A 17,577-nucleotide genomic window follows, 5' to 3' on the forward strand; every position below is an offset into this window, starting at 1 on the left:
CAAATAATAACAATAAACCAGCTACAGAGTAAACATTTCTCCACACATAAATACAATTATTTTTAACTATTGGCTAAACAAGAACCTTGTTTAATCCTTACGTCTAGAAACAAAAATATCAAACCCAATGATAGCTAGTCATATCCCCGTGCAATGCAAGTACATTAGATATTTCTAATAGAAAAAGTAAACTGCAGGCTTAGTTAGATTGCAACCCTCAGGCTAGTGACTTGGTTTGTCATTAGATGCCCAAACCAAAAGCTTGGTGTCATCTATGGTCGACACCATAATCGGTCATTTAAGTTACATACACTTACAATAACATATCTAACTTGTGATAATAAATATATTAATGTTTATAAGTGATCTCATTGTACAAATATTTTTATGACAGTCGATGCATACAAATTAAGCTTCTTGAGTCAATTTTACGTAGAGTTGGAATAGCAGAGCAAAAGGCTAAATTTTATTGGGTAGAACCTTTCTCAGAGCTAAAAACTGATAGAAAAGTGTGTGAGAAAGAGCTACCTCAGCTTCCTGGGTGATAGGTCGTGGTTCCCCCCTCCCACACACACACAACCACTCCACATTACAAGATTCCACTGTGTAATAATAGACTATAGGTTCCTAAGTTTACTTGTGTTCTCATATTATATGTGACAATAGTTTAAATAGGTAAACAATTTAAGAAAGAAATGAATATTTTTAAAACCTATGATCTTAAATAGGTCATAATATTTGTATAAATGTAAAAGTTTTTCATTATGGGTAAAATATTGTAAGATTTATTTTCCATGTACTCTCCCTATTTCAATTTGTTTTTCTGGTTTTGACTTGGCACGGACTTTAAGAAAGTAAAGGAGATATTAGAATCTTCTGGTCTTAAATTAATTAAAGATATGTAGAATGTACTAAAATACCCTTTAATCTTGTAGTCTTAAACATGAAATGTAAAAGATTGGAATTAGAGGATTGACAAAAAGGAAAGAGACATACTTCTTGAAACAGACTTAAAAAGAAAGTAAGACAAAAAAAAATTGAAACTGACGGAGTACAATTTTATAGAAGCGATTTGAGGTTATACTATCTTTCTGTTATATTGTATTTCTTGCGATGATTACAGTCTAATTCCCCTTTAAATTTTCTTGATTTTCTCTCTGTTTATGAACAAAAAGAAAAAATAAAATAAAATCAACCATGGTTTTCAATTTAAAAACTTACGGATGTGCAGGTATCTATCTAGAGATCTGCACCAAAAGAGAAAAAGCATATCCAAATTATTGGCAATGCCGGCCCTTAGCTTTCTTCTTATTTTTCATGGCAAGGCATCAACCAATTGCGAGAAGTATAACTATAAACATGGCCCAGCCACATGCATTCTTCAGATTTTGCGGCAGACCATCATCTTCTTAATATTATTCCATTCAATTCACCTAATTGTATCAAAGAACATCATCAGTTACAAAAAACAATTTACTTCATACCAAACATGACCTTAATTTCACTAATTCTCCTTTAGAAGATTCTGATGTTGACTTCAACTACGGTAACTAATTATATTTCTCTCATTAAAAGAACACTCCTATAACGTTGGTCAGTCTACTAATCTTGAACATTCTAGCGATTGACTTTGTGGAATACATTGCTCTAGCATGTTTAATCATTGTATTTTTCTGGGCAACTAATAGTATATAATTAAAGACTTTAATGAGATAACAAATAGTTTTATGACTTTAGCATTGATATAACAAGTAAAGCTCAGTGAATTTAATGAAACAAAGAATACTTTTGTGACCTCACTGATGCAGCACAAAAAGTTTAGTGACCATGTGTGAAATTAATCCCGAGAGTTTACATCTTAGACAATTGACACGGTAGCATTTTTTTTTAAAGAAAATTTAAGAAATAGATAAAAAGTTGGACTTGTGATCTAGATACCTAAAGTGCAAGTCATAGGAAAAATAAATTAAATAAAAGGGCATCACATTGCAAGTAAGGAGAATATTTGTGTGATAATAAATTTAATAACATTTCACGTTATGTGCTCTTAATTCTTAACAAAAATAATTAATAAACTTCGCTGGCTTTCCAGTGTTGCCATCTTGCCACCCCATGTTAATGTTCCCCTTGGCACCTTCCATGTTCCCACTTCAAAACCTCTCCTCCATTAGACTTTCTCACTTATTAACAACTCCCCCTTAGCCATCACAAGAAGAAAAAGAAAAAGAAAAAAAGAAACAAGACATAAGATTTATATATATATATATATAGTTGATATATGACTTTAATTGGTTTACTTTGTGCATAAGATTATCTCCCTGTAGATATAATAACATGCTTTTTAGTAATACCGGTACCATGGCTTTTGTTCCTGCAGGACCTGAAGAGAATGACCTCCCTCCTTCCTTCCCTAGTGTCTTTCCCACTTCTTGTGCTCCTCATCAAGAATTTCAAGGTTCTCTATCTCTCCCACTCTACTCAATGTATTTTATATATTGATGGTGATGAATTCAAGATTTAGAGTCAATGAATTCTATTCTTCATATGTGTTAGAGTAACTTTTTTCCCCACACATACATAGTCCAAGCTAAAAACATGGGTTCTGTCAATTCCACCACATAAAGGCGGATTCAGAATTTATACTTGATGTGTTCGATTATTTCATTTTTTTCGTGATGAATCCATTGCACTTTTAAAGTTATAGATTCAAAATTTGATTATTTTTGGAAATTTAGCACTGAGCATATCGCACTTTTGAAATTATCAGATTAGATTTTTTTTGTTGTTGAAAATTTAGCTATTTTTCACACATGTATATCTGTGCTTTTTGTCAAAAAAAGATGGATTCAATTGAACCTATTCACTTCTCATTGCATCTGCGTCTTGCATGTTGCGTCTAGTCTAGATCCGTCACTTGTGTATGATGACATTTTAGTTTATTGTGGATATTGTGACGGATGCAGGAATTTCATCGGTTTTGATGAGGAGAGCAATGTCATTCGACCATCAAGATTCACGAGCGGATGACATAGACATGTCCGATGATGATGGCTCTTCACAATTACTTGGGGAGAAGAAGAGAAGGCTGAATATGGAGCAAGTGAAGGCACTTGAGAGAAGTTTTGAGATTGGTAACAAACTTGAGCCTGAGAGGAAAATGCAATTGGCTAGAGCTTTAGGGTTGAAGCCCAGGCAGATTGCAATTTGGTTCCAGAACAGAAGGGCAAGGTGTAAGACTAAGCAATTGGAAAAAGATTACGAAATATTGAAGAGGCAGTGTGATAAAATTAAGGCTGATAATGATGCACTCAAGACTCAAAACAAGAAACTTCACTCTGAGGTACGTATAATTGCATATTACTTCCTCAATTGCATGGCATACTGTACTTCAATTGTAGTTTTTAATATGTAAAATTTAAACATTCTCCTAACTTTACATCACATAAAGTGAAACGGAGGGAGTATCAAATATGTAAGTTGCGCCACATTGCATGTTTAGATGATTTTCCAAGACTTCTTAGCTGAAATCAGTTTAAGTTGAATTTCTGGAATTGAATATCATCGGCGTTCTGGAAATTAAACCACAATCACTTATAGTTCTATTAAGTTAATGGTGGATTTAAGTTACACACACTGATAACATAAAGAATTATTACTATGTTAGTGTAATTTAACCTCTTATAGCAAATTATTTTTGCTTTATTTGTCAGATTACTAGATCATGCCATCATAAACACCTTTTATTGCATGTAATTTTATGAAACGACACAAAGAAATTATACATTGTCAGGCCACAGCAATAAATCAGTTTCTTATACTTCTTTCTCGTGTTCAACACAAAATTATTTCCCTTTTTTTTTTCCTGACTACTTCAAGTCCCAATATTTTAAATTTTGTATTTTGTATTGATCATTTCTGATGGCAGTTGCAGTTACTGACTCTGAGGAACAGAGAATCAGCTGGAGGTACACCAATATTGTTTAATCTGAACAAAGAAAACGAAGGGTCTAACTGGAACAATGGAAGTGGTGATGAGAACAGTACAATAATAGATGTAAATCTTGGAACCACAACAAGAACATCATCAACAAGCAGTCCACATAACAACCATGATGTTTACCCAACAGTTAATTATAAAATAGAACAAACTGTCCCTGAAGAAGGATTTTGCAACATGTTCACCAATGTCGAAGATCAAACTAATTTTTGGCCATTGCCAGTGCAGCAACACTTTTACTGAATTTTAGTTTCTTTTGAAGTTATTCAAATTAAACCATTTTTTCTTGGTCTTATTGCAATTGTTTATTAATTGATTGTGTGTATAGTGAAATGCACATATGTTACTGTACCAGAATTATCACGAAAGACTTGAAAGTGACATTGTAAGAAATTGGAAATTGTTATTAGTATTTTAATTTTCATTATTGAGAGAGACAGGTATTGTTTACTTTGTTTGTGCAAGGTTGGACCACTACGGAGGAGAGATTATAATAATTTGTCTAAGCAGATAATAAAAAAGATTCATGTTCTGAGCAGTATAAGGACCTTGTGGTGTGGGGTCAACTTCTCTGGCTATGGGAGTACAATTTGGAAAGAGGAAAAAAAAAAAGGGAAGATTCTCTCCTTGCATTTGTTTTTTATGTTGCTTCAGATATGGAGCCTTCTTGTTCCTTTCTTTTTCTTTACATGTTCTGTTGGTTAATAACTGAATATTATTCATAATCCCTTCGTCTCATTTTACGTGGTGGTATTTATTAGCTTAAGTATAAAAAGATTATAAAATGAATAAGGTATTTAGAAGTCTCGAAATGCCAATTTTTATCAGGAATCCATGACATAAGTCATGATATGTGGTCATGATATGTAACAAGGCAAACATTAGTGTATAAAAAGAATGTGCATGTTGTGCGTGTAGATCACTTCTACCTAGTATTCACTTGGTTCAAGTGACACTACTAATACAGATGTATAAGCAATAGCACTTCAAGCGAAAAAATATTGCTATGAGATATTTTCTCTCTCATAGAAGTCCTCTCAAAATTAAAGGGAATATAGATTCACACAATTGGATACAAGAGATCATATTTACAGTCTCTCATAGTTAGAGCTGTCAAAATGGGCTGGCTACCACCATTCAATGCAAAGGGCCAAAAATTAAATGGGTTAGGACGGTACCGACCCTTTTAATTGAAGAGGCATAAAAAATGGCGGCGGCCGAAATTTCTAGCGGGTTAGGACGGCCAGCCCTTTAAATTTTTCCGTCTTCTGAAATAACATTTTCTAAGTGATTTTTGGTACAATTTGGACATGAAACTTTTGCAATATAAAATAGAATCTTCTACCACCCATTCTCGCGCAAATCCATATCAAGAGAATAAATATAAATTATTATTTTTAATCACTAATTCAAATCACGTTCAAAAGAAATTAAACATAATATAAATTCTAAGACTAAAAAGTATTACTCCAGTTTGTAATTACTATTTAGTAGTAAGTACATTCTTTTTTCTCATTACTTTTTATCTTTTTGTTTAATTTACTTATATATTTTTTAAAAAATTATTTATTTATTATTCTTTTCTAGCCTCAAGGGCGATCCCACCCAAACCCTTGGAGCAAGCGGGCACAGAGGCGCCTTTTCACATGTATATGGTGAAAAATCTTAACCCCTACCTACTTAAATAAAGGGTTGGGTTGGGCGGCTCATGGCCAGCCCGTATATTGACAGCTCTACTCATAGTCAAGAAGAAGAAAATCAGAGCTCTTAATAGAACCAAAAAAGACAGCGTTTCATGTAGCGAAAACACTGAAAAAACATCTTAGTTTAACTCAGACAACTCGATCAGGGGAATGCCATGTAATATATTTAGCAACAGAGAAATTAGTCTTCTGTCCAGCTTTGCTCAACTATTTCACGCACCTTCCTGTTGAAGACGTGCTTATTCACACCGAACAGGTGTGCTGCTACTGCATTAGCTGAGAAGACAGGGTTTGGATCACAGAGTAAAGACTGGACTAGGAAAAGCCACATATCATGGATTTACCAGCATAAATGCTTATGGTATACTTGCACGGATTTCACCTAGAAGATGCTGAAAAATGCTAGTGATTTTTTTGATCCAGTTAATTATAAGAATTGACTTGATTTATGTTGTCTATCATCAGCTGTAATCTACTTACTTTTTTGAAGATTTAACAAAAAGGAGAACAATATAACCACCAATTGAATTAAGAAATGCTGAGATAAATCATAGCCGGAAAAAGCAACTTACTCACTAACCAAGGGGAAATACATAGCAATTATGTAAATACCTGCAACTACTGAGAGTATTTCTTACATGAGAATTGAACTCGTGCAAGGAATTGCTTATAGTAACAAATAAGGTTAGAGAACATGAAGAAAGACTTGATTCTGTGGGCTAGATTATCAGAACTACACGCGCATGTTCAAAAATAAATTTCATAGCCTACTAGTAATCTCAAGATAACTGAAAACTTGTTGAGCGGCATCAAAAATAGTATCACTCGGGAACACATCTATGATCTATGTTATCTTAAGAGCAACAAACAAGAACCAGTCTGCTTTAGTGCATTTCTATTGATGCTTCTTTTCTTCCTCTATTCATATGTTCAATTTAATATGTTATTATTTATCTTTAATTTTATAAAGGTGTTGTCTAGTCAACGTGCATGAACATCGCTTAATCCACCAGATACCTCCTACATTCTTGACTGATCTGAAATAATAGAGGCATAGGTTCTTTCCATAGTATACTCCCCCCCTCCAAAAAAAAATAAAAAAAAAATAGAATAAGTCTAAACAGAGAAATGGTGAAGGAAATGAAACTCGTTCAAAATGTATGTGTGTGTTCATTAGCCGGAGATCACCAGCCTACTGACCAATGAAAACATTATGTCCTCAATAGTGATGGACTAACAGTGCAAAATCTAAAGTAAGAAAATGAAATTCACAGCTAGAAAGCAGAACATCTTATAATACCTGTATTGAGGTAAGTATAGCAGCGACATCATATAGAAGACTCCATTGATTTTGCAAGGTGTCCAAGAAAATACTTCCATCAGCATGAACTGAGCAACAATAAGGAAAGGCATAAGAGATCAGCAAAACTATACTTTGCATGCAGTACGAAAAAGTAGATAAACAAACTAATGCTATGTAATACTGGAAAAAATGAGAGGCAAAAACATCGATTGGAGTTGGAGATCTTGGATTAGCTGAATGTGCAAAAACAGATAGAAACTAGAAACAATTGGAGTTAGAAATAATTACATATATTTGTGAAAAGTGCAAGCAGCACATATAGGATAAAATAAGAGAAGTTCATTTGAGATGTTTTGTCATGTCTGCCTAGAAATGTGCAGAGGCATGAAACCATGATGGTCGATAGTGTCAAAGGGGATGAGATAGACCTAAACTTATATGGAAGGAAGTTGTTTCAAAAGACTAATAATCTTTTCGAAGTCATGCAAACTTAGCGAAACATAAGAGTACAATGGTAGAAAAAGATCTATCAAAGCATTACCAACTAGTTGCGATCAAGACTTAATTTTGTTGGTATAGTCACATTAGTCCAATATTTGTTTAGGAGTCTATTTGATCTTGTTGAATATTTGTACATCAATAGAAAATGAGAGAGAACTTGTAGGGTCTGAGAGCCTAATTTGCTGTATATTGAAACGAGACGTGTCTAAATGAAACAAAATGGATAGTGATGATTTATATAGCATCCCAACTAGCTTAGAATTGCGTCAACCAGCTTTAAATTGAGTCTTAATTATTTTTGTTTTTGCGGAAGGCTTGACAATGCTGCAATGATTTACACCTACCAACGTTTCCCTCCCATACATAACAGTACGCATACACAAACACACACATATATACATCTGTACGAGAGAGAATGTGACTAGATTTTATCCTCTCATAAGAATTTATATAGTGAACGGTATTACCCTCTCTAGGGATTACAATTTTGCTAAGAACAAAGAGGAGTAGAGAAAAAAGGTGGGGGTAGATTTACTTGAGCTACTTACTATTTGGATGGAACATTCTGGAGATAAAGCGCACTCTTGGTGGCTTGTTAGGATAATCCTCTGTAAATTGAAGTGTAAGCAAACAACATAACATAACAGTCAAAGTTGGGCGAAGATATCTACGAATTGTAAAAGCAGTTGTCCAAACAAATTAGACAAACCCCTGATGCTTCACTTTATTGGAAGAAGTAAATGGAAGAGGAAAAGGAAACAGCAAATGTAATGACCACAGAGATTGACATGAAACTAGAAAGCTACTAATGAGACAGTGAAATATAAGAAAAGGATCAATTGCTCTAACCATCCGCATAAGGCTATAGGAATATCTAACACAGCAAAGGGCACTGGTTATGAACGCACTACCTATCCTAGAACACCTTCTTCACTGAGAGGATAAAACAAGAAAATCCCAGCATTAAAGGCACAAAGCAAAGCACATACAAAGATCCCTGTATTACAATTACGCAACACAAATTCGACCATATCCACACAATAATTGTTCATAGATGCAGCTAACTTTCCGATGTGCTAGTTAAAGGGCACTTTATTTGTTCATAAATCACACAGATTTACCAAAACAAAAGCAGGAAAGGAAACAGCAAGTTCCAAGGCATAACTAAGTCTCAGGAAGCATATTTATGCCGAAGTGATACTCAACAAGAAGGTTTCGATTCCTATCACAAACCAAAGGTAGTCACAGAGCAACATTGTCTCACCTCCATCCCACGGAGTGTCATCAGGATTGCATTTCAAGGGAAAAAAAGAAAAGAAAAGCTGTAAGTACAAAGATACTGCAGTTTGGGCAGGAGAACAATAGCTACCAAGTTCAAATAGTTATGGAACCATGATTTTCATTTAATTCCAGATGCCATACCTGAATATAACAACATTCCATAGCATTATAATATTGTTGTCAACAGGTGCACCATTGATGCCAGCAGGAGGATCCTGGTGCAACCGCTTGAGATCCCTCATCAATCTCTCCCTCGCCGGTGTTGACATCCTCATTGTCTAATTAACAAATTACAATACAGGAACACAGATTTTTTTTTTAATTTAAAAATAGCCTCATTTTCCAAGAGTAAAAGCTAAGAAATATAACACAATTTCCCCTCTGTGACCAATAGGCAGATCCAACATTTTAAACTAGTGGCTCTATAGTATATAATACCACTGCACTCACTACTTTTTCTGTGACAATGGATATGGACTTTGTATAAATACATACTCTCTCAGTCTCAATTTGTTTAGATATCTTTCGAAGAAAACTGTACCTTTCTAAATGTGGAATATACTTAACTTTAACACTCTCAGTTGTCACTGAGATTACTTGTTGCATCCCCACAAATTGTCTGTTACAAGGGATTTTAGTGGTTTGTTCATATTTAGGTGGTGTTTGGATTAGTTTGTGTCAAACAAACTACCTTTCTTTCCTAAACTTGGTATTTAGTCAAACTACATCAAACAAATTGGAAAGCAGGGAGTACATTTAAAAATATTCAATTACATTGTGTAAACATAGTAAAGACATATACATGTATATTATGTTAATTTTTCAACTATAATGAGCGAGCCGCACGTGCCTGGCAATTTGCCACAAAACTTGCTGGAATGAAAAAATAGAAAATTTCTGCTGGAATGAAAAAATTGAAAATTCTCTGTTTTGATTCAATTTTCGTGAATAGTGCTGAGCATTGTATCCTAATTTATACACAAGTGTAAAGGAATCTAATCATGACAAATTGCCATGTGTCTATTTCCTATTTGCTATTCTATAACAAACTAGTACTAGAAATTAACTAGCAAACAAAATAGGATCTGTACAAATATTTACAAAGAATGAAATCTGGAGGGTTTGTTTAATGGGCCAGAATTTCTATTGTATCAGTGGCCCAACATAGTCTTCAATAATTCTGGGCCAAAAGAGGAAAGAAATCTGATGAAGTAATGAAGCCCAATACTCAAATAAACTTGTTCAAAAATATCAGAACCATTTGGAATTTTCTGCCCCTTTCTCGAACTGTTTGACTAAGAAAACCCATTGACCAAATCCATCTTCTTCCACCTCGATCTTGCTCGGAAATTATGACGATGAAGTTCCAACAAAACTATACAGGTCTATATATGAGGGCATGAGGCAATGTAATGCTACAAAATTTAGTCAAGGCAAAACAAAGAGGACGAAAGATGTAGCTCTAGATCCCCGGAAAGAAATTTAACAAAGAGTATTACAACAACTACGCCTCAATACCAAGCAATGACTAAGAGTATCGGCTCGCATAAAGAAAAAAATGTCAATTCAATTCAATAAGGTTGATGTGAAAAAACCGCACAACACATAAACCAATCACGTGAATTGATGCAGAAAAGCATTGGTGCAATGGAGATCGATATACCTGAAGGAAAAAGCGGCAATAATTTGAAAGATAGGGGACGGTTTTTGAATTTGAGATGGATAACTGGCCGCCCTGGTAGGTTTCCCCATGCAATGTACTTATGGTATGGTATGGTATTGCATTAGTGAATTGAATATTTGGATAGAGGTATATTTGTTGTGGTTTAATAACATTTTTGTTGTTTGGTTTGATTAGATGGTACTGTATAATAATATGCAAGTTTACTAAAATACCCTTAATCCTTAATTACGAACTAGTTTATATATATTAATAAAATTAGAGTAAAGGATAAAATAGGAACTTTAAAAAATAAGTAGGTGGTGGGGGTGGTGATGGTTGGGTGGGTGGTGGGGCGGTAGAGGGGTGTGGGGTGGGTAGTTGTGGGGGTGGTGGTGGGTGCGGAGATGGGGGTGGAATGTACCTCTTATATAAACATAATATGTTGCAATTTTTACTGTTGAACCAAAAGTTTCCGAAACCTGTACCACAAAAAAAAAAAAAAAAAAGAGTTCGGGAACAAATATAAATATTTTATATTCATTCCTATGAGATATATCCTAAGGAGATTAATAGTGATTCATCATGATTACTTCTAATGTCACACCAACTCACAACCAACTGCTTAAAAGGAGACAGTTCCATCAAGAACTTTAAAACTATAATTTGTTAGTGAAGTGATAGAGTTGTATTTGTGCAATTTGAGGGAAAGAAATTAAGTTTGGGTGGAGAAAAATTCTTTCTAGATACAGTACTGTCACAATCCTTGCAAAGAAACAAACAAAAAAAGAATCTACTTCGGCCATAATTAAAAAGTTATACGGTACACATTGTATATGTAAGTTTTATCTTTCATTTAGTGTAGTACCAATGTATCGACAGAGTTTTTTAAGAGTAATATTAGACCATGCATATCAAAATTACTTCTTCAAAGATAAGACAGTAATGCCTCTGGGAACCAAGAGATCTCAGGTTCAAATTCTAGCAGAGACAAAAAACACTAAGTGATTTCTTCCTATCTGTTCTAGTCTTGGTGGATAGAGTTACTTGATACCTGTTACTGGTGGGATGTGGCAAGTATCCGGTGAAATTAGTCGAGACGTGCGCAAGCTGGCTCGGACGCCACAGTTATCAAGAAGAAGAAAAATCTAGCTAAAAGATTGCTTGGCTAATTACCATGAAATAAAGCTCATCAATATGATTTCAGAAAAAGGTTGTGTGAAGTTTAAGTCATGAGTGAAAAAGGCTAATCCAATCAATCTCCAGCTAGAGGTGTAACTTCTTTTGTGACCTGAAGGGGGCAAAAACTGTGTAACAAGGCCCAAGAGCACCATTCATATAATAAGGTCTAAGATTAAAAGTCATTGTGATTAAGGAAAACAAAAGGTCAATGAGTTTACATTTGTGTATATATGTATCAAACTTTATCAAAGGACAAAAAAATGTCTAATTAAAATATGTCTATTTCACTAAACTGAATTTTCTCATCAAATCTTCAATTCAGGTTTTGGTGGCACCAACCATTGATGAAATAGCAGCAGCTAGCACTGATTGAAAGCTAGGATCTGATGTAATTGCCTTTGTCAACGTTTCAGTTAGTGCCTGCTGAGAAGAATCCTCCTTCAATTTATTACAACTAGTGTTATTATTATCCTTTCCAATAAATGGTTGGTCAAATTGTTTTTGGGTTGAGCCAGTGTTTAAAAGGTTCTTGTGATACGGTAATGTACTAGTAGAATCATAATTTAGACCCCCACTGCCTAAAATTTCGGGTATTGTGGCCGACTCGGGCGAGGAAAAGTTCAAGCTGTTTGAAAGAAATCCCGAGCCGGATTGGAAATTGGAAGGAAAGTTGAAACTAGTGAATGATGAAGTGGTTGGGAATGTGGTGAAGTCTAACGTGATGGTGGGAAATGGATTCGAAGACGAATTGGATAAGTAGAGAGGCGTTGTTTTCGAAATATTAGGCAAATTTCTAAAATCTTTGGCTGATTGAGAACTTGATGATGAGCCAGAAAGAAGCATAGAAGCTGCAGCAGAAGTGGTAGAGGCCATGGCAGTTGCCTCAATTGGAAGTGAATGATTATGTGTTCCTTCATAAGTTGTGATCAAAACTGACATGTCTTCGAGACATCGTTGGACTTGTTTTCTCACCGGGCATAATGGAGCGACTGAGCACCGATAATATGATCGTGGGCACGGGTTACCTCTAGATATCTTTTGTCCATATTTCCTCCATTGACAACCGTCGTTTATCTGCCATCAATAGAGTAATCATGAGCTCCAAATGTTATGAACGGGAAAAAAGGAAATAGGGTGTGGAAGAAAATATGTAGTCAAAACTAAATGGACGAGCATGAAAGAAACTAGAAGTGAATTCAGAATCTAAACTTTATGGGTTCGAGTTCGGAATTCAAACCTATGCACTAGGTCTGCCTCTGCAAAAGAAAACAAAGGCAAAAGCCTAAGAAGCGGTCCTCATCTTTTCTCTCCCGGAATTTAATTTTTGTGCACTAACCATATATAGAGGAAATGAGATCTCTTGTCCTCTTACAATTTGAATAGAAGAAAACGGCCTGTTCCAGATCTCTTATGTATTTTTTTCAAATCTCTTATGTGTAAAAAATGTAACTTAAATCCATTTCTGAATCATCTTTTCCCTCCTAGTGAGTTCCTACATGAAGTGAAAAGGTTATTTAAGTGAAAAGGTTCACAAAAATAACGTGAAATAAATTGTACGTAAAAAGTCTAGATAGTATGCTAAGCATGAATTTGTATCCTTGAAAGTTAGAAAACAAGGTGAATAAAAGTTTGGAATTGATCTAATCAACTAATTTTGTATAAAAAAACTTAAATTCTTTTGTACTAGACTTCAAACTAAATCAATGCTCCGATATGAGGAAAACAAGAATTGAACTCACACCTATTCTGTAAAAAGCTGACGCTAATATATTAGACAATAAGTTTTGGTAGTTGAATTTTTGTACTTACTGTTGGGTAGTCGCATTTTGTCCGAACTGATACTCGAGCTCTCTTGACATTAGGCTGGGAAGCTTCATCATCACCAGCTGTTTTGACACTTCCATCATCACTTCTCATTGTCTTGACAACTTCACTAGTTGGGCCTACTACCTTAACAGGGCTTGGATCCATATTGGGCTTTATAATATCTGCTTCAGATATTCCACTACTGTAGTCCAGCCCAAGTTTAAGCCCATCATTGGACTGATTACAAGAATGATATTCCTCTCTCGTCTTGTCGTAGCTTCTTTTCTTATCAACTTTCTTGGCCTCATTTGGACTCGGACTACGCCCCAATCTAAGTGAGACCAGTTCAGATTCTTCTTCATCTGCAATGTTTTCAGGAGTACATGTTGGGCTGACACTCTTCTTCGAATCTGGTTGACAAATATTGAAGAAGCGAGTTTGGAGAGAATTGTAATCCTTCTGTATTTGCTGAAGCAACATCTTTAATCTTGCGTTTTCTAGTTTGACTTCATTCACTTCTGCTATGGCTGACTTATATTCATCATCCTACATTTACAATTGTACAATTTAGTCAAACATTGTTTTCCCATATAGGCTCGTTTTGCCATAATTAATATTTCATATTTACAAATAAAGTATATGTGAATATTTGTTGATATCAATATCAAATACTTAACTTCGGTATTTGAAATACAGCTGAACATTGGAATTTGTTTGATATGAGTATTTTAAGTGAAAGAACGATTCAACTTTTACTTTTCTGTGTAGAATTCATGTCTAAACACAACTAATCGTCTTTTCATATATATGTTTTTTGAACCTTTTTTTCCCAATTCAATCCAAGCATTTCATAGAAATTGAATAAACGCCAGATCTTTTACTGCTTTGACATTAAATGAAAGGCAATATATACTTAGTATCGATTGATTAAGAAGGATAATCAATTTCGTACTTGACGGTATCTAATACACAAACTCCATCACTGATGCATGTTTAATAGTATTTAAGTGACTCTTTATTTTCTTTTGAACAATTTGATCTAAACAGAAATAAATATGTTAAAAAATACACACACTCAAAAACAAGGGTGGCAATTAAGTCGTTGGAGATAGAATTCATAGTTGACTCGAAACAAATCTGGGAAACTAATGAATTTTCTGCCAAAACTACGTAGAGGTCAAATTCCTTATTTCGTTTCTTGATTTCCCATTTAGTTTCTGATACCGCTTTAGGAACCAAATCAAAATAAATTTTATTGATAGAGCTCAAACACGAGACCTCAAACATCAAAAATGAATTGGGTATCAACAGCACATAGAATGAAGAAAAAGGTTAATAGAGATAGTGACTTACCTTTAAGGCTTTTCTGATATCTTCTTCATCATGATTATGGCCTTCTCTAGCTACAGTAGCTCCTGAGATGGAGTTATCAATTTTTTTCTCCATTTGCTTATTTGAAAGCTTTTTTGGGTGGACTCTTGAACAGTTATTGAAGGTTTTTTATAGTACTAATGCTTCCTCAAAGGACCCTTTTGTCTTCAAACTAATGTTATTATTAAATTCACTTAAATCTAAGTCTCCTATCGCTATACTCACACACAAAAGTTTTAAATTTATTTTTTGAAGTGACCGCCAATCATCTTGTGTATAATATTCGTTATTCTATACACACTCTGTTGATGACCTGACGAATGGAAGAAAAAAAGAATAAAAAAAGAACAGTTGAAGTTCAAATTCAACGCTAGTGACAGACGAGTTTTGAAGACTTTATGAGAAAACAACGTATATTTGGGCTGTCTCTGATCTTGATATATATGATTATGTTATATATTTTGAAATTGTGTCCTTCGTTGAGTAGTAATAAGTTTGAACTTTGAAGCTTCGTACGAAATGAAAGGTCACATGGCAAAAGGGTCAACGATATCATACTGTTAACTTAATTTGCCATGGCCGGTGACCAGATAGATTCGTAGGATATGGAGCTAATTAGCTAAAAGGAGAGACAAAACACTTCTCATATTTAATTTTTTACTATTAGATATCTAAAATGCACTAATTCAATTAATCTTAATTCATGCTAATGGGTGCACAATATGTACTTCTCTAATATGAAAGATTCTTCATTTTGAGAAGTCGAACACGACTGACTAAAGGTAAAGAAATTCTAATTATTCCATGAATTACTTATATATACCTAATATTTACACAAAATCAATGTATTCATAATGTGCATTATTTGTCTTTTACATAAACAAGAACAACAACATAATTGAATTTTTTTAAATGTCTGTGATTATCCCACCAAAAGAAAACAAGAAAACGGGGAGAAAAGTCAAATACCACAAAGCAATGTGAAAATGAAAAAAAACAAGGGCAAAGAAGTCATGATAAAACCATCTTAGACATTAAAAGCGAGAACATAGGGCAATAAAAAGTTAAAGCTACGCTTAAACCAAAAAGCGAGACTACCTACCGAGCCCTCCATGCCTCCTATCTAAGGTCATGTCCTCGGTAAAAACGTGCCAAGTCTGCCTAATCACCTCTATATTTTTTGGCCTTCCTCTACCTCTCCTAAAAACCGTCCAAAGCCAATCTCTCACACTTCGCACCGGGGGCAGCTATGCCTGCCCTCTTCACATGCCCCAAACCATCTCAACCTCGTCTCCCGTATCTTGCCCCTCTACACCATGCCACTCCCACCTTGTCCCCCGATGTCCTCATCTACCATCTCCAAGTGTGCCCACACATCCAAATTCTCATTTTAACGACTTTCTCTGGAGAGTTCTTGACTCGGCCAAACTCGCCCCGTACAAGGGTTTTTAGAACTTGCCCTTAAGTTTGGTGCACTTTCTTGTCAACGCACTCCGGAAGCGAGCCCTCCGTTCTTTACGATGTGTGACATCATATATCCCCATTTTCTTGACTAATACTTACTTGAAACTTCCTTTCTTTTGAATGGAACCAAGCTTCACTTTCACGTTAGCCTCCCGAGGTACACCAAATTAAGTACTCTTTTGGTCTCAACTTGAATCCTTTAGACTGCTAACGTTTGTCTCCAATCCTACAAAAGCTTATATAGTCTCGTTTATCAAAGACTTTGAACAACATACACCATGGCACCTCACCTAGATTTGTCGCGTCAATCCATCCAACCAAGGCAAATTAAACCCATCGAATGGGAAGTGCTCCGATCTCCTCCATAGTCCTCACTCTCGGTCTTGGCTCCATGATACATGTCCTTTTCTAACGTACGCCACAAGTACACCTTTAGCCTTTTTCTCCACGAACCTCTTGATTTATCTAAGCTTTCAGTCGATGAATACCATGTGCAAGTCCCTTTTCCGCTCCCTATACCGCCCACCAATCTCCTAATAATATGAATGGCTTTTAGAACGCCCCGCATGAATCCGAACCGGTTCTACGAAATAGACACGTCTCTCTCACCTCATCTCTACCACCCTTTCCCACACTTTCATAGTGTGGCTTAGCGCCTGATACCTCTTATTAGCTTTGAATGTCGCCTTGTTCTTGTACAAAAGGGATCATTGTGCTTCCATTCTTCGGGCATCTTCGCCGTCTTGAAAATGACATTAAACAATACGGGGAATCTCGTTTTCCGGTCGCTTTTCCCTGCGCATCCTACGGACGGCGCCTTCAACCCTTATACTCACAATCTTTTACATAAACAAGAAATGTGATAATTTTTTTTTATTATCCCACCACGGCACCACCACCCCTCTTAGTGAATTAAGAACCTACAATTAATTACGGCTTAAACCAAATGAGCATTAAAAAAATGCTTAAGTTATTCCGTAACATCTACCTTGTTAGGATTTTGCCCAGATTTTCTACCATAATTAGAATTCCTTTCTTGGTGGAAAAGGTTTTTTAGGTGGAAAAGATCTTTTCCATATTTGACTAATACTTACTTGGAGGAAAAGTTTTGTATTTCTATAAATTAAGGATTCTTTCTTCACACAAAAAATACAATAACATCCACAATGTAGTCACTAAAGAGTCTTGTTTATTGGAAGATTATTCTCTCAATAGTTTTCATCATTCTTTTATATTAGTTTTTGATTTGATATGTAGGCCAGTTGGCCAAACCATATTAAATATTATGCTTCTTTTAGTAGAGTTTTCT

At 35.1% G+C, this 17,577-nt stretch overlaps 3 protein-coding genes across 4 annotated transcripts; 1 reads left to right on the plus strand and 2 right to left on the minus strand.

The window, feature by feature from the left end:
• The first annotated feature begins 1,976 nt into the window (after positions 1-1,976).
• LOC132048049 (homeobox-leucine zipper protein HAT7-like) lies at positions 1,977-4,716 on the plus strand. Of its 2 annotated transcripts, none has more exons than XM_059438995.1 (3): positions 1,977-2,455; positions 2,964-3,340; positions 3,932-4,716. In XM_059438995.1, the coding sequence occupies exons 1-3, from the start codon at positions 2,335-2,337 to the stop codon at positions 4,238-4,240; spliced, it is 807 nt and encodes a 268-aa protein (XP_059294978.1). In that variant the 5' UTR covers positions 1,977-2,334; the 3' UTR covers positions 4,241-4,716. The 2 variants fall into 2 exon arrangements, with proteins under 2 accessions (XP_059294978.1, XP_059294977.1); XM_059438994.1 differs by having other exon boundaries at positions 1,988-2,455; positions 3,926-4,712.
• Positions 4,717-5,794: 1,078 nt separating this feature from the next.
• Positions 5,795-9,095, minus strand: LOC132048051 (ubiquitin-conjugating enzyme E2 2-like). Its single transcript, XM_059438996.1, has 5 exons — positions 8,930-9,095; positions 8,760-8,797; positions 8,053-8,133; positions 7,001-7,089; positions 5,795-6,010 (listed from the first exon to the last, which is right to left on the minus strand). The coding sequence occupies exons 1-5, from the start codon at positions 9,058-9,060 to the stop codon at positions 5,882-5,884; spliced, it is 468 nt and encodes a 155-aa protein (XP_059294979.1). The 5' UTR covers positions 9,061-9,095; the 3' UTR covers positions 5,795-5,881.
• A 2,699-nt stretch (positions 9,096-11,794) lies between these two features.
• LOC132037669 (probable WRKY transcription factor 72) lies at positions 11,795-15,293 on the minus strand. The gene is made up of 3 exons (XM_059428218.1): positions 14,787-15,293; positions 13,437-13,979; positions 11,795-12,701 (listed from the first exon to the last, which is right to left on the minus strand). Exons 1-3 carry the CDS (start codon positions 14,877-14,879, stop codon positions 11,946-11,948), a joined length of 1,392 nt encoding a protein of 463 aa, XP_059284201.1. The 5' UTR covers positions 14,880-15,293; the 3' UTR covers positions 11,795-11,945.
• Positions 15,294-17,577: the final 2,284 nt, after the last annotated feature.

Source organism: Lycium ferocissimum, chromosome 2 (assembly GCF_029784015.1).
Source record: "Lycium ferocissimum isolate CSIRO_LF1 chromosome 2, AGI_CSIRO_Lferr_CH_V1, whole genome shotgun sequence".
In the NCBI taxonomy this organism is placed as follows: Eukaryota; Viridiplantae; Streptophyta; class Magnoliopsida; order Solanales; family Solanaceae; genus Lycium; species Lycium ferocissimum.